Source organism: Mugil cephalus, chromosome 4, assembly GCF_022458985.1.
Source record: "Mugil cephalus isolate CIBA_MC_2020 chromosome 4, CIBA_Mcephalus_1.1, whole genome shotgun sequence".
Classification (NCBI taxonomy): Eukaryota; Metazoa; Chordata; class Actinopteri; order Mugiliformes; family Mugilidae; genus Mugil; species Mugil cephalus.
The window spans coordinates 11,856,591-11,882,139 of NC_061773.1; the positions used below are offsets into that span (position 1 = coordinate 11,856,591).

Genomic DNA, 25,549 nt, shown 5'->3' on the forward strand with positions numbered 1-25,549 from the left:
GAATGACCAAAGGCTGTTTGATTATCTATGTTATTACAAAGTAAAAGTGTTTCTCTTGTTCAGGGTCAAAGCCGTCTGCCTGTCCTTTTATGTGAAGTCAATTCTTCTGAGTTTGATAAGTGGCCTTGAAGACACAAACACACACAAAAGCAGTCTAGTTCATTTTCAGTTTCTTATCAGGAATGAGAGAAATACTCTCTGGTTTATGGTTCTTGGACTCTAACTTTGTCAATATAACTCCCTTTCTCTTTACAAAACACTTGTGTGTTGTGTTGCCATGGAGACAAAAATCCAGACAAAACTTCCCATGCTCAGTGATTTGCCACCGGTGGGGGGATTGTTAATATCAGCATGAATTTCTCGCTGCAAAGGACACATTTCATTTATTTCTTTTTTAAACATTAATCACACTTATATGGGTGTTAGTTGGTGAGTTGACAGCGTTTCCACCACAATCACCTGCACACTAACACACCTCTAGAAAATTAGTTAGGCAGCATGAATCCATATGTGTCCAAATGTACCCCGCCTACCATCAGTCTTTGGAAATTAAATGAAGGCAATCAATGACTGTATTGACGAGTCTGTCTTTAACTCCTAGATTAACATTCCCTGAACTCTCCCACACAATAACGTCAATGTATAAAGTGGAGTTCAAAAAATACATTACTACTAAAAAAAAAAAAGTAATTACCTCAAGGGCTTTTCAATCAATATGACTTCTGTAGCAATAAGTAAAGGGAAGACAAGCATTTGAAAATCCAAACATTTGCGTAAAGCATGTTTAGTTAAAAGAAAACACCAAATATTCATATTATTTTATCTTGAAGTGTCTTGTTTGTGACCATTCATGATTTATAGTCTTTTGTTTTTTTCACATATTATCAATTCATTTACAATTTTTTTCTTAATTAATCAGACAAGTTGCCCCAGTCCAAGCTGATTTTGTCAAATACTCATTTTTATAGATGTTCAGTTCACATTTGTGTAGCTGGAAGCAGAGAGTGATCGCTGTTCACGTTCCATAAAAGACTAATTATTCACTTTATTAACAGATTCGTTTTCAGTCTGAATCTTGAAGTAGTTTCATTCCCTTCTGACTGGTGCGAATTTTAGGTTTTTATCTGAAACACCTTTGCTTTAACTTTGCTTTTAACTTTTTTTGGGGGAGGGGGGGTCTTCATAGACAATATCTTAGATTGATTGTCAACTGTTTGTTTTTACCTGTGATGCAAAACCTGAGTCATGTGAGAGATCTTCTCTGCGCGGTGTTATCAGGAAAAGGACTGGCATGCTATTTCTCTCTAGTTTCTTTAAACTCTTATGTTAACTGTCTCAAGGCACGTCACAGTACCCCCAGCTCATAACATCCAGAGCAAGTAACTCCCTTTCAACAAGAAGAAACATTTAGCCCAGATCCTACGAGGAGAGGGGTGGGGGGTGGGGGGGTCCATTCAGCCTGAGAACAGCCAGGTAGAACCACACAAAGGGACCAGATGTCCTTTCTATTTAATGAGAGCTTCACTGGAAATAAACCGTTAGCTTTCTCATGTTTCATCTGCGACTTTCTCAATTTCTATCTCATTAAATAGCCAATATTTGCAAATATTTGAATATACACATTGAGTCACTATAATTATCACAGTAAGCAATAGTATAATCACACCTACACTGTGGCTTCACTGCCAGTCAGGTGACTGTATTATAGCGGTAAGCTGCACTAGATAGAGTACTGACCTGTGATATTTACAATGAAATGCTCTTCGTGTGTTGTGGCATGATGTTATAGAATCACAGCATAAGATGGAGGAGGATGTGGAGTTGTAGACTGTGAGGGAGGTAGAGAGAGAGAAAGGCTCAAATCTGATTGAGCAGGGAAAGGTCATTTCACATCTGCAGAGGGGAGACAAAGTGAAACAAAGCTGGAGTGAGAATGATGATGTCCAAGTTATGAGAGGAGGGAGCCCAGAGCAGAAACATGGAGACTAATCGTGTTGTTTATAAGCTGCGTGCTCACACATCAGAGTGTTATTCTGAATTTGTGAATTAAGCTTTTAATTTAATTTAATTCGCTTATTTTATATACAATTACCAGGCATAACAATATGACCTAATATGACGTAGGTCTCTCTTGTGCCTTCAAAACAGTTGTGACTCATGAGAGAATGGACATGGTCTTTCTTTCTGGAAACATTATGTTGTTAGTGTGGGGCCTTTGGGTGCTGTGGGTTGAGGGGAGGGGTCTCTGTGGATCAGGCTTTTTCCAGTGCATCCCACAGATACTTAACCAGCTTGTGATCTAGTGAATTTGGAGACCTTTGTGCTCATTCATGTTTTTTTCCCCCAGTTTTTTTGAGTTACTGTATTCTTACACAGCTTTTGTGTATGTACCTGCCTATAATTTTTCCTTTATTTAGGTAGGTGAAGTAACATCCACATGAATGCCAGGTCTAATAGTTTTCCAGCAGAATATTGTAATGTTACAGGGTGGTCAATGTCATTTACTTCTCCTGTCGGTGGTTTTAATGTTATGGCTTATTGGTGTGCATTTCCTTTACTAAGCACATTTTGCAGTTCCTGTGCCCAATTAACGAATGGTTGAACGGATCCTTGATTCCTATTTATGTTATCACTTTAACGTACATTTCCTCTATACTTTTGTTGTCATTTAATGCTCAGGGGCAGGACCACAGATGCAGCCCAGGACACTAAAGTCATCTCTGACGTTCCCGAGGAGTTGAAGATGAGACTGGACCTGAAGACAAAGTAACTTCACTTACAGTTTGGGGCATTTAAAGGCTTATTCTGATTAAATCCAACATTATGAAGAACAGACACATCTTTGAAACTAGTAGTAAAGTATCTGATTGATGAGACAAAGTCAGGCAATAAGTGAACATTTAAATGCTTTTTGTGGGTAAATGAAGATTTTAATAAAACTCGGGACGTGCACGTCCAGCATAAGATCATTTAACAGTTACTAATTAACCTAGGTAGGTTCAGGCAAAGTTGTTGTCAGGCCCATGACCTATTCAGATAGTTCCCCCTATTCTTTACTTTTCATAGTTATATTATTCTTATGTGTTGCAGCAGCAGTATTAAAATACATGATCCACGCAGATTTCACACTAGTTTTCTGAAGTAAATTTTCTTCTGATATTAAATAACACAGTTATCAGATAATCATTTCAGGTATTTGCGACATGCAGGCAGAATAGTTGACCACCAGTTCTCACTCTGCTTGATACTGTGATATTTTGTTGAATGGGCTGGCTGTGGTTGTTTTTCCATGCTCAGGCTTTTCTTATCTTTTTTTTTCCATTCTCTCTGGGCTACGTCATGGCCTTCTCCATTTTATCAGCTCGTAGTCATCTAAATTTGGTGTTGAGAGGCCTGCCTCCTAAATCTTGCATTTTTCCTCTGGTCTCTTTGACAGTTCAGATCCTTATGGGAGAGGAGGTTTATGTAAATAAGTTCCAGCAATAGTTTCTTTATGTAAACACAGGCTAGTAAAGTCTATTTTATTTACACAGATTTGGCTATAATGGTAGTCTGGCTGTCTTTTTATATAGCGTGTTCCTCACACTGAGAGGTTTTTCCCATGCACTAGGACATTTTTTTAAGGCAGCAGAAAAAAGCTCAATAGGTCATTATGGATCAGTGTCATGTGCTTTAAGAGGATTTTCTGCGTATGTCCACAGTTGAGTGCTAGAAGTTTCCATAATTGGAGGAAAAAAGAGACTCATGGCTTTTCCTCTGGGTTTCACGTGTTGAAATTAAAACCTAGAGAAGCACAATAAAAATAATAAAGGAGACATTTTAGCCTTGAATCCCATTTGACCTTGTTAATCCCGTGGACCTCGTCCCAAACCGCAGACAGCCACAGACTCCTTTGATGAAGGCTGTCAGTTTTAATTATAAGCAACACTGATTTTGCATTTCCGTCACTCTTCTTTGAGGCGCTTCTACAAACACATGAAGTGTTTTCTTTTCCCCCCCAAGTGGAAATAAGGTGACTGATCCTGGAGCTTGTTTGTTATGTTAGCAATATGGAGGGAAGCATCTTTTGTCGAGCACACGCGTGATGAGAGCGCGCATCGATTTACAAACTGGTGCACGCTTGTTTTCAGCACCATGGAGAGCAACACCCCCTCAACAACAAGAAAGAAGGACCACAACAGAAGCACGTGCATGTTAATATTACGATTCCTTCTATTGCTAAAAAGGGAACTTCTGTGGTTTGTTACATGTTGATTCAGATTATATAGCTCAGGTCTCTGATTTAGTGAGAAAAACTGAAGCCACAACTAATGACATCAACCCTCTGTCACAACAGCAAAGCAGGCCAGAATTCAGAAAGAGAAAACACTACCTTTCCTAGTGTAAATTTTCTTATGTGTTGCAGCAGAACTGTTCATCGTTGTCTCTTTTTTGTTTGTTTGTTTGTTTAAAACAAAAGAAATCTGTTTTAAGGTAACACTGCTGATCTGTTGTCATTCCCACTGATAAAAACGTCGTGGAAGTAAAATGCAACGTGAATCAAACAGGTGCGAATGTGATTGCATCAAGTGTTTTTGTTTCATCGCACAGGGGTCGGTGCAAGGCATCAAGTGTAAAGTTAATCTCCTATTGGGCGGGTGGCGGACGTATGTCAGACATATGCGCGCCGTGGGCGGGTGTCGACGTATTTGTAAGGGGGGAAAAAAAAGAAAAAGAAAAAACACAGAGGGGAGTGCAGCGCTTCAGCGCGTGGATACGCAGAAATATGTGATGGTTAGGGGAGATGTGAGTGGCGTCGGTCTCAGCTCTCCAAAGATGTGAGCTTTGGCTGGGAGTGGCGTGGCGCACTCTGCCCCTCCAGAACGACAACCACCTGTATGGATGGCCAGACCTCCAGCGTGATCCGGTCCCCCTCATCAGAGAGGCACAGGGGCAGAAACGCGACTGAAAACAGGGGGAATGCCGAGGTGCAGAAGGGCGTCATGACGGTAGAAAACATGCTGGAGGAGTCCGTCGTGCTCTCGGCGCCTCACCTGTCGGCGGATCGATATGAGCGCGGCCGCCAGGGATGCTGCGAGAGGGTGGTCATCAACATTTCGGGTTTACGCTTCGAGACGCAACTTAAAACTTTCAACCAGTTCCCAGACACTCTGTTGGGAGACCCCAGGAAGAGGATGCGCTACTTTGACCCACTGAGGAACGAGTACTTCTTCGACAGGAACAGACCCAGTTTTGATGCCATCCTGTACTACTACCAGTCAGGGGGGCGCATACGGAGACCTGTTAACGTCCCCATTGATATTTTCTCAGAGGAGATCAGGTTTTACCAACTCGGAGAGGAGGCCATGGAGAAATTCCGCGAGGATGAAGGGTTTATAAAAGAAGAGGAGCGCATACTCCCCAAAAACGATTTCCAAAAGCAGGTTTGGCTTTTGTTTGAGTATCCTGAAAGCTCGGGACCAGCGAGGGGAATAGCCATTGTTTCAGTGCTGGTTATTTTGATTTCGATTGTTATTTTCTGCATGGAGACTCTGCCGGAATTTCGGGATGAAAGAGACCACACCAAAGTGACCCATACAGTTAATGGCACTGCTCTATACGTGCCAAGCCCGTTCACAGATCCATTCTTTGTGATAGAAACGCTCTGTATTATATGGTTCTCGTTCGAGTTGCTGGTCAGGTTTTTCGCCTGCCCCAGTAAAACTTCCTTCTCCAAAAACATCATGAATATCATTGACATCGTTGCCATAATCCCCTACTTCATCACCCTGGGGACTGAACTGGCAGAGACGCAAACCAACGGCGGCCAACAGGCGATGTCCCTCGCCATCCTGAGGGTGATCAGACTAGTGAGGGTGTTTCGTATTTTTAAGCTCTCCCGACACTCGAAGGGACTTCAGATTTTGGGGCAAACCCTTAAGGCCAGTATGAGGGAGCTCGGGTTGCTCATATTTTTTCTTTTCATCGGAGTTATCCTCTTCTCCAGCGCGGTTTACTTCGCAGAAGCAGACGACCCCGCGTCGGGCTTCACAAGCATCCCAGATGCGTTCTGGTGGGCAGTTGTGACCATGACCACAGTCGGATACGGAGACATGCATCCGGTGACAATTGGTGGGAAAATAGTGGGGTCGCTGTGCGCAATAGCAGGCGTGCTGACCATTGCCTTACCCGTGCCAGTGATTGTGTCCAATTTCAACTACTTTTATCACAGGGAGACTGACGGAGAGGAGCACCCGCAGTACACGAACACGAGCAGCTGTGAGCACCTCCCCTCAGAGGAGCTGAGGAGGTCGTGCAGCTCCACGTCTCTCAGCAAGTCAGAGTACATGGTGATAGAGGAGGGCATCAACAGCGCGTTCAAACAACCCAACTACACCACGGAAAACAACCAGAACTGCGTCAACATCAAAAAGATTTTCTCGGACGTGTAAATGAACCCCGCAACGGATCATGTGTGAAGCATGAAGGAACAGTAGCTGCGATGGTTTTTTATATATGTATACATATATATATATATATATATATATATACATAGCCAGTCGTCATGTGTTGGTGCATATCTGTGGATGAACGCTGCAATTGTTCGTTTTAACAAGGCATTTATCTTTTCATTCAAGCAGATGAACAACAATGTAGAATTTCTCAGCGATCAACAACTATTAAAATCGCCTGAAAATCGTTTGCACAGAGGAAAGTGACGGCAAATATTAACAAAAAGTTACTGGCTTGTTAAAACGGATGTCTGTTTCAGTGTATAGAGCCAGTCGATGCCTACATATCTTGATGTTGTACTGCTGGTGTTCATGATACACGTGTAGCGTATGTTGGATCTACCAGTCAAAAGCGACGTCTTGTGGTCTGTGGAAAGAAGAAGTCTCATTGTCCAGTAATGTAATCAATAGACTATGGTAACTTACATATAGCCAAATATTATCTGTTTAGGTTATATTTAATATCATAACCTGTGGAGATGTTGGATTAATATTCAGGTAACACAGCGCCGAGTGGTCTATCATCACAATTTGTGAGTTGAGATTTATTTATTTTTCGTAAAGTTGTATTTTTATCCAGAACTGCCTATATAGCCTATATATTAAATACATTAAATACATGTTAAATGAGTGATTCGGGCTCAAACTGTTTGTTCCGAAGCGAGTAGTTGGATTTGTTTTTATTTATTTACTGCGACACGTTAACTGTGAATGTTTGAGGTCATGCGCTGACATGTGATGACAGGATGAGAGAAGCTGGGACGTGCAGCGCGTCCCCGCCTTGTGATGCAGTCTCCATGGCAACGGTGGTTTCCTGGGTAACCCCCTCGAACGTTTCCATGGCATTGTGTTGCAATTTCACCAAGACTTTCCAACTGTGGTTGGTTATCACCTTCTTTGTCCTTGGACGGAGGAACAGTGGTGCAACCATAGGATATGCATCATTTTATGATATTTATTCAATCATTTTATACATTTGTCAAAGGTGGTTTATTCAGTGAATTCAAGAGAAGTTAGCATGGGGACGTATTAAGCAATATGAGCATCATGAAAAGCGGTAGCATCAGTTCTCTCGTTTGCTTTCACTAAAATAACATTGACTGCTCTTCAGATGTGAGCTCCATTCTCTGAGTTGGCATGCCAACTAGGTTTGACGTCAGCTACCTTTCATCACCTCCAGCTGACGCTCGAACACGACGTGAGCTTATAGTACAAAGTGGCTGAAGTGTCACAAAGAAACAAGCAACAAAACTCAAAGGAGCCTGGAAATCAATTAGAGCTGTACCTCCTTTCATTCATCATTCTTGCTTGGAGTGTATTCCAAGTGTCACTGTACTTCTATTTATGTCAGAGCTACTGTGACCAGGAATTAAGATTTATTGTAGATATATTATGGTTAATATTTAAAAATTAACACATCTTGTCCTTAGAATGCAAGAAGTGTGGAAAAGTACCAAGGGTGAACGTGACATCTTCAGAGCTCTTCTTTTATCTGGTTAATGGCGTAAAACCTGCAAAGACATTAAAAGCTACAATAACCACAAACCCTGCTATTTGAAGCCAGTTTGTCTTTCTTTTGTTTTTTTTTTGCTTCAAAGATAGTTGCATAGTAACACTCACAGCAGCTATATTATCACATTGATATATTATATCAGCTCTAACTATTTTTATTTGGAGTAATTAGGAGTGTGCTTCAATTTGTATTGCATTTGTTTGTATTCATAAGTTGTAACATCAGAGTTTGGTTCACAAGCAAAAAAAAAAAAAAGACAGCTCAGACTCTATAAACTACTCGATGTATCATTAAGCAGTTGAGCTGTTGTTCGTAATGACTCTGAATTGCAGGTTTGTTTAATTTCAGTCTGTTGTTAAATCCAATGAGAGTTCATTGCTCCGAGCACAGCGCAGTACTTCCCTCTACTGGCTCAACTATATTACTGCTGTTAGGGATGTGCCTGTGTAGGACTCAGTCATCCAGGTAAATCCCAAACACAAGCTGAGACAAGGGCAACTGGACTTCCAGACTTCTAGGAATTAGTTTAAACTAGAAAATTAGTGAAACAAAATAATTTTAACATAAGATTTAATTTTGGAGGCTGTGGTTTGTAGCGCTGCTGAATTACACATTTCTATTCTACCATCCCCATTTTAGTCAGAGGAACAGGCCAAATAATGGAAACAGTGGAGCTTTGTGGCTTCTTCAGAACTGAACTGAAGAAACTACTTGGATGAGTGGTGAAATGTCTTCTTAAAAAACAAACAAAAAAACAAAAACAAAACAAAACTCAAAGTCCAGTTACTTTTTTTAAAATGCTTTCTTTTGAATATACCATAACCTGGATGACTGAGAACCTTCACATACATAAAATCCAGTCCAAGCACAAGTAATTGCCACCTTTGTGATTCTGTTCCAACATGATCTGAACATTATATCAGTTGTGATAGTGGGTGAGATGTAGGATATTAGAATGCATTTGTTTTTACTGGTTCCTAATGTTTTGGCAAGTGAGTGTATGTTGAGATTGTGACGGTAATACTTAGCCCCTTATCCTAATATTTCCATGGTGCCTTTATAAATGTGCTAGTAGCAAACAATTTCTCATGAAGCCCATGTTTTGTTTTAACTAAATCATCTATAATAGAGCCTCTTTAATAACTCAAAATAAATAAATGAATAGTTTAATTTATTCACACGTAATGACCATCCTTGAATTTAATGAGAACTGATGGTATTCAGATAGTCAGAAGTCCACTACATATAGTTACGCGTTATTTTTGTGTGAAGTCTCTGATACCCAAGTCTGGGCGTAACAAAGGTTCTCTATCTGACACAGGTACTGGTGGTTGCAGGACGTTTATGCACCACTACCCTCCACTACCATGCAAGTTTTTCCCTTTCCAGTGCACGAGGAGGCCAGAAATGAATTAAAATACTTGATAAACACCACAGAGAACTTTTACAAAATAAGAACAGTATGTGTCATAAAAGGACGGTTTTTGGAAAAGTGGCTCCACAGATATAAAAAATAAAGTGGCCTCCAAATTGTGTCACTATATCAGGTTGCTGCTTTTTTAAGACGTGTAAGCCCCTCGCTTAAATATTTATTAGGTACGTACGTAACATGTCTGCTCAGGCCAGAAAAGAAGAAAACTTAGGTTACAAAAGAAAAAAAAACAATCCTTTGGATGCATCCCCATTAGCTGCTGCCTTGGTGACCTCTAATCTTCCTGGGGTCTGTGTTCCTATTGCTGTGTTTACACATGCAGCATCGAGGAAGTGAAAGGTTTTCTGTCCTACAGCTGGCCAATGTGACCGTCTGGTATTTGTCATGCAGGTCAGGAAACTACCTTATAACTCTACCCAAAAGCTTTTAGCGTTCCCCTTGATTCTTGTGTTTCCAATGTTTCCAAACACGAATTATATTAATGTGAGGCAGAGATAGATTAAAAAATTTACATGACTTTGAACAAGCAGAGAGATCAAAATGAAGGTTATTTGATGATGAAACATGAAAAGGAACAAAGATTATTAATGTGTTTGCTAAATTAATGGAAAGTAAAAAACAACAACATGCAGAATAGTTGCTATTATTATATCAGGAAATAGCAACATTTGTGTGGTTATCTCTAGCTTCTGCTTTGGCAGTTGAATTTACAACACAGCGTAGAGGAAGCCAGATCTGTTTTGTTGTGGTAAGTCTGTTGTGAAATACAGCACACACAAAAACAAGGTTTGAAGAATGGGAGTCTGTAGAAGTGGGTCAAACTAATTCACACATAGTCAGCTTCTTCTCTGCTGAGTTTTCTGTTTTTCCATTTAGCTCCACTGAGGCACAAGTCCCGCAGACCAGATACCATGTGTCCCACGGCTCCAGGTGGGTTGCTTCAGAACTGCTGAGTGGCTTTGTACCCTCTGTCTGCAGGAATTACGGCCCTTCGCCCGTGTATTTTTAACCAGAGGAACGTGAAAAGGTGCCTCCAAATCACCCAGCGCCGTTAATCACCCCCCCCCACCCCCCCACCCCCCCACCCACACGTAGCGTGACGGCAGCACTGGCCGGGGACACCTGCTGTTCGTTCGGCCTTCCTCTGTTCTGCTTCGTGGAGAGGTAAGGGTTGCAGCAGAGGCAAACTTGTTAGACACAATAGGCCAGAATAGTTTGGTCTCAAGAGGAGATGAATGATGCTTTAATAAAATGTGTGTTGCCAGTTGTTCCTGCATTTGGGTTTAACCAAACGTATTAGGATATCACATACTGTAAGAGCTTGGGCCCAGTGTTGTAGTTCCTGTCATGACTGCTGTAGCACCGAGGATTAAAAACATATAACTGCTGGTGTTAAAGCTGCAACGTTTCAGTGTCACTAATCAATCAGGGTCCTACACATACAGTAAGTGATTAATCTATAACTGATGCTATTTAATAATCATCAGTTAACTCTGTAACTATCCTCAGGTGCCCAGAAACGCAAATCCAGTTGTGTTTTAATTTTAAACTCCAGCCATTAGCAGGATGTGTCAATGAGCAGTGGTTTGTCACAACGTATAAAGGTCTAACATGTCACTGTTAATGCTGCTTTAGTTCACTGGTTACATTTGAAGCCTTGTTTGATTGGATTAGACGGACTGAATTAAAAAATTTAGGCTTCTGCTGAGGCTACGTTTATTCAACAGCAGTTTGCATTTGGCAGAATTTAGCTTTTGAAGACATCAGCTTCTTCCTAAAAATAAGTTTTGTTCTAGGGCATGTTTCTATAAAGCGGATCGTCCTGTACTGAAACACGTGTTGTCTTTTTTTTTTTTTTTTTTTTAAATGTACCTATTCCTGGGTATGTATTTATGAGACATTGTTGTCACTATAGGTGTAAGAAAAAAAACTACAAAAAATTATTAAATAATCATTAACAGTATTTGTTTCATATGCTGCAGAGGCTCGGCTCCACTGTCTTTTAGTCTCTGTCACGTCCGTAGCAGAGAGGATTGAAAACCTATCACAACCACAGGAGGTAGCGGAGAGGGATGGCGCACACACATGAGCTTGCGCGCACGGTACGTGAACACGCACGGAGACAAAGACCGCCGCCATCCGTCAGCTCCACAGCTGGTCCTCTCTGATGCTGCAGCTGCAGGCAGATGTGAGAATGCAAATCTGGCATCGCGCGCGGTCGGGGTGGGGGTAAGAGGAGACCCCGGGCTTCCCCCTCTCCTCTCATCTCCTCGCTGCCCTCATCATACCAACATGCACCACATGAGAGGAGTCATGCCTCGCAGCAGCGTGCTACCTCTCATGATACTCAGCACGCCATGATGGGGAGTGTCCGCCAGGAGACTCGCCTCTCGTCATCCTTGAACTTTATTGAAGCGCGCTCGTAATAAATCGCCGAAGGGAAGGGCTCGACGGCATCCGGCGCAGTTATTCACAGGGCTGGACATTCTTCTTCCTGATCTGATGATATTTTTATGTGGCACAATATTTGCCCTAAAACCGTAACTCAGCACCGCCGAAAATAGAAACCGTGAGACATATTGCCATTATCTCTCTGGGTGCCATTCATCCATCTGCTCTTTGGAGAACATGTAATGGCACTCTGGGGGCTATTCATAAAGTTCACTCTTCTGCATCAAGACGTTCCGTTCAAAGCTTTCAGTGCAGAAAGCATCTCAGACAAATCACACACCCCTTCTCCCAGAGTGAAACCACCGGCAACCATATGCTGGAAAACATGTCCCAGGTGTGAAACAATGAAATTCATTTTTCTTTCGTCTTTTAGGTGACACGGCCGACTGCAGGGGAAGGAAAAGTGCTTCGTCATCGTGCTGTAACTTTACCTGAAATATCTCACTGGCACCAGAAACGCTGTGGGCGTGATGTCACCGCGCAGCCTCCTCCCACTGCTGTCCTCAGAAATGGTCTCCACAGCAACCAGATGAGGCTGAGCAAGAGAGTCACCCAATTATGGGGACAATGCTGACTTGGGACATTTTTGAGCACTTTTCCAGCGTGTCAGTTTTATCTCATACTTGACAATACAATATTTATTTCATTTATGAAGCCTGTGGCCCTGGAAGCTGCTTTAACCCCGGCTCAGCTCTCAGGTGTCCTGTCAGAGCGGCTGGAGCGCAGTCGACTGCAGATCAGGCTGCTGCCCAAGGCGGAGACGCATATTTTGGCTCCAACAAACAAACAAAAACCAGAGCGTTCTATCATCACACTGTGACACAGGAGCTGTCACTGTACATCCCACAAGTCCCATGACGTGCGTCTGCGCTGGGGCGAAGAAACGCCACAGCCTATTCTTTCTGAAGCGGCGTGAAGAAGACTTGGCTTTGATTAAAGACGCCGATCAGCCACAACATTAAAACCACTGACAATATAATGTTCTGCTGGGAAACCTTTGGACCTGAGATACATGCAGACGTTACTTTCACATGAGGCACACACCCAGGCACCCCCACCCCATGGCAATGACACTCCTTGATGGCTGCAACAACATCTTGTACCCAGACACCACAGGACGCCCTCAGAAAAAAGACCCATGTTCATTCTCTGATGAGTCACGACTGTTTTAAAGGCACACGGGAGACGTGCACAATATTAGGAAGGTGGTTGTAATGTTATGCCTGATCAGTGTGTTCAGAGGAGAGATGTAAGTCACTGAAGTGTGTATCCCTTTACAGAGCCCTGCTGCGTGTGCAATGTCCGGTGCACGTCCTATTGCAACCGACACGCATTTTTTCTTTAATGTCTCGCCCTTGTGCAATGAGTGTCTTATTTCTAGCATGACCTTGGTGTAATATAACCTGGTGTTCCTGAACCACTCCCTTACCCTGAATTGAGTTACACTCACTCATACAGACACACTGTGTAATGCAGCATAGGGTATCCCTGCAACGGTGATACTGACTCACTCACTGACTCACGTACAGCTCTTCCCCTCAGCACCAGGACGGCTCACTGAAATGAAGACTTTTTTTGTGTTGTGTTTGTGAGGAATGAAGAGGCTGCGTTGTACACTCTGCATGTGCGTCACGTTTCAGCCAAATGTTGCACCGTGTCTCTTTTAACTTCCAAAAAGAAAGAAAAAAGCAGCGTATTACTCAACATACACAGACTGTAATCATGTGTAAAACGTCTACAGGTAGCTGCTATTCTTTTAGGGTGGAGAATGAGCTAACTCAGTGGGTGTTTGTGCAGATTTCTGGGAGGTTGTCTGGCTGAGTGAGGTGCAGCTTGGCAGTGTACCGCATTGGACCAGCGTCCTTGTGTCTCTCCTGGTGTCTGGCTCTTTTCCAGCTCCTGCCCTCATCCTGCTGGGCCTCAATCTGACGAGCTCGACTCCCTCCTCTTGCTTTTTTTTTTTCTTTCTTTTTCTTACTCTCTTTACACAATGCTCTCTCTTCCCTATCTGCTCCTTCTTCCCTCTTTTTGTCTTACTCTTAGATGTAACGCTCCAGGGGACACTAAGGACAATATGGCTTCGTATTTGTGTACCTACACCACTTATTTATTGCATCCACTTTCCTGGTCCCACAGTTGCTTGAATGCGTGTCCTGGACCCTTTGCAGGACACCTCAGCTTCTATCTCCTGAGCAGCAATGCTGAAATGACTCATCTCCCCGAGGGTTAAACAAATTGAGACTCAGTGAAGATGCATTGGAAAAAAAAAAAGTGTTTAGCAGTAAGGCTGTGGGATTGCTCGATACCCCGAGGAGTAGGGGGAAAATAATAGAAAATGGAGAAATTGCCTTAGAGAAAACAAAAAGGAAAAAGGATGAGATTATTTTTAGCATGTTTTCAATATGGAGGATTTAGCAAGAGAGAATTTGCTAATTACACACAGGAGAGAGTTGAATCATCACATCCAGAAGCAGACAACCTGTATTACGTCCTATGCAGAGCTCATCTGCTCCAACTTATCACATTACGTTGGCTATTACATTGAGCTTGTAATAGACAGAGTCTCTTAAAGGTGAATTCTGGTGGAATTTGAACCTTTTTGTCTGAAACCTCATCCCTATTGTGTGTGTGTGTGTGTGTGTGTGTGTGCGTGCATGCGTATGTGTGGGCAAACCTGTGGCTGCTGCAATGCAGTATCAAGGAGCAAGGAGGCACGGCAGACCTCCGTTGCTCATAAACGATCACTGCACTCCAGGGACTGCAGGGGCTGAGCTGCACTAGAATTTAGCATTGATAAACATACACGGTGCATTTTGAATTGACCTTGAACACATCTAATTTTTTTCTCATTTCATAGTTACCTCTCTGTGATAGATACTGATACACTAATAATAAATGATGGACCTTTTACGCACCAAAATTGAGCTACATATCAGTACTAGCAGGCTAAATATTTCAAATGAAAAATGGCCTCTGGTCAGATTTGAATTCTACTGATCACCTTGTTCAGAACATGCAAAGTCTGTATCCATATATGTGATAGAGATCAGTTACAGACTTTTTACGGTGAAACATGTAGGACTTTTCTTTCTTTCTTACTTACTTTCTTTCTTTCTTTCTTTTATTGGACAATACAGTACAGACAACACAGATGTAGGACTTTTCTGTCGTATGCAAAGTGACACTAAACTAAAACATTAGGTCCAGTGGGTTTAAATAACATGCATAACGTACACCCTCCTCATTGCACATGATTAAATGGTTTTGAACTTAATTTGTACTTTTTTTTAAGTCAAGTAAACATTAAGACAGTCTGGACTTGTCATTCATCTAACAGATCAATGACAATGACTCTCAGTTCCCAAGTTCATTTTCTCTGCTGCCTGTTCCTGCGCCAAAACATCTGATGGAGATGAAGAGAAGTCCTGAAATCAATACCTCTTGGAAACACGCTCCCTGTCGACACCCTCATCTGCCAGCTTACACAGCCAATCGTTTGTTTGTTTTTTGTTGTTTTTTTTGTGTGTGGCCGTATGATTTAAGCAGGTGGATTATTTAGAGTGCTGGGACCTCTTGTTTTTAATTAAAGGAAGCCACCAAATGCACAGAGAGCCGAGCATTAACAGTCTTTGTAACGGGCCCTGGGCTCATAAATAATGATTGTGCTGTCATGAGGAACCGGGGAAAGCCATTAAAAGAAAGTGAGATGGATCTATGCGTGTGGCAGCAGCAGGCAGGCAGGCAGACAGACAGAAGGGACGAGGTCGGGAGCCTTGATGCTCCTCGGTCTGCCAGGAGTAACCTTGGCAAAGCTCAGTCTCACACAAATCATCCTGCTGTCTTCCCCATCCCCCAAATTCCTGCTCCTTCACCTCCCTCCTGTCCGCAAACAAGGGATTCCCGCTGACCTTTGGCTCCTCCGGAGGTCAGTTCTTGACGCGGTGCCTTCCTTTCCCGTTCCAGCTACAGATGACAAGAATCGCTATTGATTCGTTTGTTTTCCATTCAGAGTATAGCTGGGTGCAATGATGGGAGGTTTTGCTCTATTTTTGTCCCCCTTCCCATCTATTATTCATGAAGCTCGTTGCCAGGAAAAATTACGAGTATGAATGCTGTGGACACACAATGAAGAAGAACTACAAGGCAGAAAATGCATAATAATGATGAGTGCGTGATTGTTGATGGTTTAATACATGCTAATGAGCTTAGAAATACTCCTGTAAACTGGATCACTGCAGCAACCGTAGATGTTTCTCCAGACCTGGGTTGAGATGGTCTCTGGACAAATTAACATGCAGAATTCCCCCAAAGAAGCTCAATGTTGACAATATGATAAATATAGTATCTGGGTTACGGATTGAAAACATGAAATAAAACGTGGTGCTCAGCAATGCTGGAGATGTGTACCCCTTTAAGCTGCCCACACTGCAGATAAGGTAAGTAGTGGTTTCAATGCGCCCTTTCCTTCTCCATCACCAGCGCGTCTCTTGGTATGCATAGCAATGCTTGACTGCAGGTTTGACTAAGCTTTACGTACCAGCCCTGCAGCCGAGGCAGAAACTTTTCACCCACAAATGTTTCATTCAGCTGAAAAAAACAAACACATCTCTGCCTCCTACCGAGCTGAGACCATACATGGCCAACAAAGGCCGCTCATAAATGTGTGTTTTGACACGTGTGCGTGGGGCTGTGGCTCCGTGAAATTGCTTAATCTCCTCCTTGCCCACGACGTAGGGTGATTCTTTCATGCATGTCGTTTCAAGTCAGTGTCTGAAGACGCTGCTCTGCTCGCCATGTAGACTGTTAGGAGACTCTCCGAGCTCCCTCTGCGCGCAAAACATTGGGGCGCACGACTCTGACGGAGCATATCTGCAGCTCAGACCCTCGGGGAGATTTTTTGTGGCGAGAGCACGTCCAAATGAAAATGTAAACTGGGTGACACATGAATGGCTTACATTTTCTGAGCAACAGATTTATTCCCACGCACGCGTCCTGGAACGCGTCCAATTATTAAATCTTGTTAATACGATTAGAGTTTTGAAGCCTTTCCTCCACCTCGCCTTTTTTTAATCTTTTTTTTTATTATTATTTATTTAAATCCACCTCTGCAGATGTTGCCTCTCTGAGCACCTTATCAGGACTATTTACCTTTGCGACTGTCTGCAGCCAGCAGCTCGCCACACTGTCACCGTGGCGAGGAGGGGAAAGAAGGCATATCATCATCTGCTGATCCCAGCACCTTTTGGTTATTAAGGGAAGCACCAGTACCTCCTTGATCGGTTCCTCCCTCCTCCCTTCTTGCCAATCGCCATCCCACGACAGCCTACCCGGAGGAAAGGAGTCAGGGAGGGGAAAGCGAGGACACACCCGCACATACTGTACCCGGTGTACATGGCGAGGATGCTGCAGACAACATGAGGTGAATATCATCGGCTGTCCCAAATTGGAAATTCATTTTTCCCCTTTTTTCTTTTCTTTTTTTTTTATTATTATTATTTTTTTTTTTTTACACCTGCTCTAAATACGGAAGACGTGATTGTCGCAGCTGGTTGTTCAGCTTCTAGATTCGAGCGTCCAGCGGGAGCATCAACTCGCGTCCAGATATGAAGATGATGTCTGCAGGTATGTATAAAATGAAGATAAAGCAGCTTCACCCATCATCTGGATTTAAATTAAATGTGATCTCTGGATCGTGGCAGTTTGTAGTGAACTGTTTTGCACCTCAGTGGAAGACTCATAATGATCATTAAACCTGCAGTTGTGCTTTTGTTTCATAATGGTTTTATTTTGTAAAACAGTGAAGATGATGCAGAGAGATACAGTTTTTTTCCCCTCCTGGAACCTATTTCCTTCCAAGGATAAATTATTTATAGATGTTTTTGAATATTTCAGAGACAGGCACCATTTCAAGACCGAAATGCTCCATCAAAACTCAGCTGGTGTCATTTCATATGAGATAATTGAGCGTTCGTTTGGCACAACAATGTCATCTGAAAAGCGTCTCATACATTTGTGCTTAGACTGCAGTGGTTTTCTGTGATATTCTAGACAGGATGCTGTCTGTGTCACTTTAGTGTCTGCTGCAATGCCATATGCATGCATGGCTTCACAGAAAAAGGTAGTTCCATTCATATCAGCAGATATTGTCCACTGCAGCAGATCAGTGTCCTAATTTACGAGCCTCTGTTTTTTTTTTCCTCGGTTTTCCTGCATTGAAGCAATTTATTTGCAAGACAGACTGCTTATTTGCATATTAATTTTATGAGTGCATTAAGAGTGTCAGCCTGAAGTTTCCATGTACTGATTCATGTTAGTACTCACTGTTTTGTGTTGACAGCATAACGTTACATACATCACACCTAATTACCTTTTTGGAAGATGGCTTCGTTTTCCTTTACTTTGAGTTGATTGATCTTCTTGCTGCAGTAAATGCCTGAGATCTCTGAACGTATCACAAGTTGTGTTGAATGCTGAATCATGTCTCAGGTTTACCTGACCTTGCTGTGTCTGTCTTTGCTTTATCTGTTCTACATGCAGTCAGATCCTAGGTGACATCCTGTGGCCGTCAGGTCTTTACAGTGTTGAGCCCCCTCCCTGTCCTGGCCCCCCGCCTGCAGTTCTCCAGGCTGCAGGACCCAGACTCACTGAAAAGTGCAGGCCTCCTCCCCCTGCAGAATGACTGTTGCCACTGGCGACCCCTCTGACGAGGCGGCGGCACACCCGGGGCACCCGCAGGACTACGATCCAGAGGCCGACCATGAGTGCTGCGAGAGGGTGGTCATCAACATCTCAGGGCTGCGCTTTGAGACGCAACTCAAAACCCTCTCCCAGTTCCCAGAGACTCTGCTGGGGGACCCCAAAAAGAGGATGCGGTACTTCGACCCCCTGAGGAATGAGTACTTTTTCGACAGGAACAGACCCAGCTTCGATGCCATATTGTATTATTATCAATCAGGAGGCCGGCTAAGACGGCCAGTGAATGTCACCCTAGATATTTTCTCAGAGGAGATTCGCTTCTATGAGTTGGGAGAGGAGGCCATCGAGATGTTCAGAGAAGATGAGGGTTTCATCAAGGAGGAGGAGCGGCCTCTTCCCGACAACGAGTTTCAGAGACAGGTGTGGCTACTCTTCGAGTACCCAGAGAGCTCAGGTCCTGCTAGGATTATTGCCATAATCTCTGTCATGGTCATCCTGATATCTATAGTCAGCTTCTGCTTGGAGACGCTCCCAATTTTCCGCAACGATGAGGACGAAATGCACAAAGCTCACGCGGAAGTCTTTTCACCCGAGACAAACACCACCATCATCAGCTACACATCCACCTACTTCACTGACCCCTTCTTCATCCTGGAGACTCTTTGCATCATATGGTTCTCCTTTGAGTTTCTGGTGCGCTTCTTCGCCTGCCCCAGCAAAGCGGGCTTTTTTGGTAATATAATGAACATCATTGATATTGTTGCCATCATCCCTTACTTCATCACTCTCGGCACAGAGCTAGCAGACAGGCCAGAGGATGGTCAAGCAGGTCAGCAAGCCATGTCCTTAGCCATTCTCAGGGTCATCCGGTTAGTGCGAGTCTTCAGAATCTTCAAGCTCTCTCGTCACTCCAAGGGGCTTCAGATTTTGGGCCAGACCCTGAAAGCCAGCATGAGAGAGCTCGGCCTCCTCATTTTCTTCCTCTTCATAGGGGTCATCCTGTTCTCCAGCGCCGTCTACTTCGCTGAAGCAGATGAGCCAGAGTCGCAGTTTGAAAGCATCCCGGACGCGTTTTGGTGGGCTGTGGTGTCCATGACAACGGTCGGCTACGGCGACATGGTCCCAACTACGATTGGTGGCAAGATTGTGGGCTCCCTTTGTGCCATTGCAGGTGTGCTGACCATCGCCTTGCCCGTGCCTGTCATTGTGTCCAACTTTAACTACTTCTACCACCGTGAGACCGAAGGTGAAGAGCAGGCACAGTATCTGCAGGTGAATGTGCCCAAAGCAGACTCAGCTGAGGAGCTGAAGAAGAGCCGGAGTGGCTCCACCATCAGTAAATCTGACTATATGGAGATCCAGGAGGCTGTGAACAACAGCAACGAGGACTTTCAGGAGGAGAACCTTAAGACGGCCAACTGCACGCTGGCCAACACAAACTATGTAAACATCACCAAAATGCTCACAGACGTGTAGTCATCGGATGTTTTCCTCCCCGCCGCAGCGGGAATCGTGACGCTGAGCAACCGGGTGGGACAGGCGTAGACCCTCCCACCTCACATGTGCTGGAAAAATCAAGGCAATAGAATTCAGGATGTAGATGTTGACTGACTGAAAAATATTGCAAATAACCATTCACACTCCTCCTGCGCTCATCTCGTCTTCACTCTTCACAACTTGCCCTTAAAACTCCTCATGAATGTCAGAGTGAAATTTCAAAATTTTGCATTACTGCATGGAGGTGGCTACGTCTGTGTGGCTTTTTTAAAAAAAAAAAAAAGAAAAGAAAAAATACTACGTTAATTTCCATATCACAGCGGTAGCCAACAATAGTGCACAAAAAGAAAAGAAAACACAGTGAGGGGAAAAAATTGCTTTAAAAAAGAAGAATACGCGTAACATAAACCCTGCTTTAGAGCCCTTCGTCCCTCATTTCCCAAGGCACACTGCTCTGCCATGCGCTTTGTGAAGAGCCCTACTTGCGCGCTACATATGCTGCTTCCTGGAGCCAATGAAACAAAACTGTCTTATGCTTCACCGTTTAGAAATGAAAAAAAAAGGATGCGTAAGCATAAAAGCAAGCCTACTCCGGCGTTGACACGGCCCGCGGGTGACTTGTGACGAGGTTGGTGGTAAAGTACACCACTTTATTTCAAGGATGAATGACAGCCATCGGCCCTAAGCTTATGGTTTGACACCTTTTTTCCCAGTAGACATCAGTATCTGATGAATGACTGAGAATGGCCTTGAATTTTCACTGCTTTGGTCTTACATGTACTGTATGTATTGCAATGCAAGCTTCCCCCCTCCATTCACCCAAACTGGTCTTACTGCAGAGCTTTGAGGACAACTTGAATGTTTCTTCTTGTTTTGTTTGTTTTTCACACTTGCAGAACTTATTCATATAGATAGGTTAACTGTGACTTAACTGATAGCCAATAGATAAGTAGGTGCTGTTAGTAATAAACAGAGTAGATAATTGCATGACATTTTTAACAGAATGAGAATTTCCACTTGTTTCTCGACTGCCACTTGCTTCATCGCACCACTGTATATTTGTCTGTACACTGCCTTTCGGTACAAATCCACACTTTTAACAGGATGCCTGCAGGTAGCTGTTACAAGAAGCTGTATGTTAGAAGATTTCTTAAGGAATAGCGCTCATAAGGCCAAATCCTACAGTTAACTGGATGCGGTATCCTTGTCAATATTAACATTCCACATAGACGTCATTGCCGTTTAATGTTTGCCAGGTCGCTGTAAACTCAGCTGTGAATTCTGGGCGTAAAACTCGCACTCTAGTTTTGGACATGAATCCCAGCCGCCGGTGTGATAGACTTGCGGCTCCGTCTCTTTCACAGGTTTGTCACACGATCACGTCCTCATGATCAAAATAGTAAGTTTTAAGGACTCGTGTATAGAAAAAACAAAAAACAAAACAAAAAAAAAACGCTTCCCCCCCTTTACTGCCTTTTATCTGGGTTTACGCTACTCTCCTAGTGTTGCATGACCTCAAAAACATTCCTAGCATGCATTAAAGTGAAAAGAAGAACCTTTTAAGATGAAAAAGCATAATAATTACAATAGACATATTTATTTCTTCTATATAAAATTATATGTATACCAACAGAACACATATACAGTACACATATACCTTTATCAGAGGATTTAAGAAAAAATCTAAAATAGCAATGTTTAAGAGAAAGCAAGAGCCTTTCCACAAATGTGCAGATCATTGCCATGTTTTTACTTTTAATAATAATATTAATTGTTCTGAGCACTGTTGTTGTCCTGTTTCAGAGCCTATTCAGAGAGCCAAAGACACACTTCGCGCTAGACGTTACAAAAGCATTCTCTTTACTTCCTGGTGAGTTTTCAGAAAACCTGACGCGCATCCCGGATTTTAGACACGACTACGTTTGTTGCTCTTCATTTCAAACTGCCTTCTGTGAAGTAGTTGTTGAAGGGGCAGGGTGTTGTTCGCAACTGTAAAATCCAACCAGAGTCAGTAAGGAATTGGCGTTAAATTGGCTGGACTTTTAAGAAGTCTCCGGTGTCGATCGGTTAATCAAAAGTTGGCAAAAAAAAATGTGAATTAGGTTCTGATTCTAGGATTGTGTCCAGCTTATATTGTCCACTGTTTGCTCAGCACTGCCAAGGTAACAGTCGAAGGCAGTTACATCAATATGGGAAGTGATAATTAGAAGCAGTGTAGCAGATATTGTCTAACCTAGGGGTCTCTGGGGGTCTTTTGCCTTTCTGCATCTTTCAACAGATGTCTTATGTAATTATAAAGGCGATGGGTTAGGAGAGGGTCTGTAGCAAGAACTGTCTCGATGAATTCTGTCATGCCAGGATGTACATCTTAAGTCTTAGAGTTGCATTCTGCTCACTACAGCCTCAGCCTGCAGTAGCAAAATGTTTTAACGCCATCGCTGCCAATATGTCCTCAGGATGCCTCGTCCAACTGCCTGACATGAGGCTTCTGAAGTCGTCTCTCTGTCCAAAGTCGTGTTCGCTTTCATGTATCTTGAAAAGATTTTTAGAGAATTTTAGTAAGCGAGCTGGAGCAGGTATATTTGTTTCTATCCCAAGAGTAGCTTGAAGATGGATTTAGATGTTAATATTGTCAGTAAGCTGACGTAGGGGCAGATTAAAAAGTTGTTTAGCAATATACACATAATCCTTTGGGGGAGGCGTCGATGTGGAGCACATATATGGAAAAACAAAAGAGCCTTCATGGGCCTCCGCAGTCCAACCAAGGTCTTATCGATCATCAGGAGAGTATTGGTTTGGCTGTGCACAGCGAAGAATTGTGTGTGCGTGTGTGTGTGTGTGTGTGTGTGTGAGAGAGAGAGAGAGAGAGAGAAAACCACTGAATGTCAGTGTCTTAGCCTCATTGTACAGCTGCATTTATGCAACAGCCATTTGCATAACTGTCTATGAGAAAGAAGAAAAAAAAAACACTCACTGTCTGACCAAAAATATTCGTCTGTGCATGCAAATGCATTGCAAACCTTGTGGTCTTCATTCCACTTCTTTGGACAGAAATTAATGATAAATGTTGCGACGTTGACATTTATCGGTTTCGCTTGACATTGGCCATGTTACCGTACCTCAGCAAAATTCACTGTAGCGACTCATACACACGGAGTTCACATCGTTGTAGTTGAATATCTGCGATATTCTTCTGCGTAAAGCACAAAGACGAGTGGAATCACCCTCATCTGTATAGCCGCAGATGGAATCTGCGCAAAGTCAATTAAAAATGAGGTTGTGTTGCTTAACACGGAGCGACGCAACCTCAAAAAAAATGTCATCTCTCACCAGCAAATCCACTCCACGGGAACGGTGTCCAGTGGTGAATACACTGAGAAATCTATGCAGAGATTGATTTAAGCTGGTAGTTTTGGGTGAAAATGAAGGTTTAAGTGCGGATTTTATTCTTTTATCAGGCACCAATTCCACGCTGATTCATAGAGCTGGCAGAGCGTTTCAAAGGAACCGTAAAACACGTTGCAATATTCTGCTGCTGCACACGTTAGCTGAATGTGAATATGAGCTTTCTGAACTTTGGGTTAGTTTGAAGTGCGACGTCAGCTCTTTGCAGCAACGCTCCGATACGAAAACTCACATGGACGGGAAACTAGATGATTAATATGCAATCTGTGTGCATGTGTGTGTTTGCGTTCTTTCCATTCGATCCCAGAGCCCGATAGTGTGGCATCCACTGAAACAATATGTACAGCTGTTCACCTCACCCCCACACCCCCGCCCCCACCCTTCCCCCACCCCACCCGTATCATAGAGGCCTGAATACATCCATCAACGTTGGTGCAGTGGATAAAGCATTTTTCTTTCTGTGAAATGAAATGTGAGAGAATAATGTAAATAATAACCAATGGATGATGGAGAAAAAAAACAAACATGTGCTATATTCTGTATGTGAAGTCTGGATTTAAAACATAGTATTATCTGCACTTTACAACAAAAAAAGGACAATCTATGGACGAGACAAACATGTGGAATTAAAAATGCATATAATCCTTCCAAATGATCATATCCCTGGAAAGTAATATCAATAATGAAGCCAATAATAACTCATCTGAAACTGTGTGGAGTGTTTATTTCGTGTCTTTACTGCGCTTCCTCTTAAAAACTTCTAAATGCTGTGATTTTTGTTGCATCCTTGGCCGAAGGTGATTTTCAAACGTTATGCTGCTCCTTTTTCTACCTCACATCAAAAATGTTTTGCGAGGTGTTCAGTCAGCAGATGAGGAGCTAATTTTAGCCGAAGCTGATACGAAATGCCATGAATCGATCAAAGGCCTCTTTGTTGTTATTCTTAGGACGGCCAGCGTCTTTGTAGCCTCAGGCAGTGCAGAGGACATTTTAAATTGCCTCCCGGTATCTTCAGCTTCTGCCTCCGTTTAAGTGCACGGTATATGCTCCCTGCAGTTTAAAAGGGAGAGCGGGGTGTTCTATTAATAGCCTTTTTGTTGCAGAAAAAGATAGGAGGAGGAGGAGGAGGAGGAGGAGGAGGAGGAGGAGTGTGAGCTGGGAGTGAGGAGAGGAGAGGAGGAGGAGGAGGAGGAAGGTGGAAAAATTCTTGAATTATTCCTTCACAGTGAACTTTCTGTGGCATCCATGTGTAACAAGCCATGACTAGAAGTGCACTTTTTTTTTTGTTTTGTCTGGGAAAAAAAAATGCTGCTATATTTATTTCGAATGCACACAATCTTTTGCCGCGACTATGAGATGACGTTGTGCTGCTCGGGGTTTCATGTTATATTTTCCTGAGCTCCTTCCAATCACCTGACCCCTCCACACCTGAGAGCTCAGTTGTCGTCTGCCGCCTTGTCTTCTGCTATCTTTAGTCCGCCTGTGGTTTAACTACAGCACCGCATTGCGAGCGGGAGCACTTGGGGCCTCGGTGCTGTAGCCACAGCTCTGCTGTAGTCATTAGTCTTGCTTTGATCCAGCGATGCAGTGCAGCACTCTGCAGCTCGCTTCGCCGAAACCAGGGCAAACGGGGAGAGGCAGATTGGATCGAGCAACACAATCAAGGACCTAGGCAGCGGGAGCGCAGCCCGGCGCCGTTGTTGTTGTTGTTGTTAGGCGGGAGCGAGTGAGTCTGTGCCTGTATGTGTGCGTTGTTTGTCAGGGATGGTAGCATGCCCACAGGAGCGTGACTGAGTAGTCATACAGGCTTGCACTGTGCTTACCAGCTTGTAATTAGGAGACGAGCGTTGTGGGAATTGGAACTAATCCAGCAGGGCTGCCCTGGCTTTGAACCACACCCCGTTATTAGAAGGTGTTCAGCTTTACGCTCATTACCTCCTGTGATACCTGAGAAACACCGCAGTGAGCCCTGAAAAGGTTGACTAGTGAGCTTTAGTCGTCGGTATGTTTTATAGGCTTTTGGTTTGAAGTAAAAATGGAAGTGATGCTGGTAGATGATGATAA

General features: G+C 43.3%; 2 protein-coding genes and 1 long non-coding RNA gene across 4 annotated transcripts in view; all 3 read left to right on the forward strand.

Annotated features, from left to right (window-relative positions):
- The window catches only part of LOC125007265, a 45,048-nt gene extending 34,553 nt beyond the window's left edge, over nucleotides 1-10,495 (forward strand). Inside the window, exons 2-3 of the long non-coding RNA XR_007112666.1 lie at nucleotides 2,680-2,766; nucleotides 10,313-10,495. This is a non-coding gene — a long non-coding RNA (uncharacterized LOC125007265). The remainder of the gene's footprint in view (nucleotides 1-2,679; nucleotides 2,767-10,312) is intronic.
- LOC125007261 (potassium voltage-gated channel subfamily A member 3-like) lies at nucleotides 4,639-7,122 on the forward strand. Of its 2 annotated transcripts, XM_047583965.1 has the most exons (2): nucleotides 4,639-6,111; nucleotides 6,212-6,434. In XM_047583965.1, the coding sequence occupies exons 1-2, from the start codon at nucleotides 4,878-4,880 to the stop codon at nucleotides 6,283-6,285; spliced, it is 1,308 nt and encodes a 435-aa protein (XP_047439921.1). In that variant the 5' UTR covers nucleotides 4,639-4,877; the 3' UTR covers nucleotides 6,286-6,434. The 2 variants fall into 2 exon arrangements, with proteins under 2 accessions (XP_047439921.1, XP_047439920.1); XM_047583964.1 differs by having other exon boundaries at nucleotides 4,639-7,122.
- A 6,098-nt stretch (nucleotides 10,496-16,593) lies between the features above and the next one.
- LOC125007125 (potassium voltage-gated channel subfamily A member 2) lies at nucleotides 16,594-24,187 on the forward strand. The gene is made up of 3 exons (XM_047583729.1): nucleotides 16,594-17,306; nucleotides 17,418-17,509; nucleotides 18,425-24,187. Exon 3 carries the CDS (start codon nucleotides 18,563-18,565, stop codon nucleotides 20,057-20,059), a length of 1,497 nt encoding a protein of 498 aa, XP_047439685.1. The 5' UTR covers nucleotides 16,594-17,306; nucleotides 17,418-17,509; nucleotides 18,425-18,562; the 3' UTR covers nucleotides 20,060-24,187.
- Nucleotides 24,188-25,549: the final 1,362 nt, after the last annotated feature.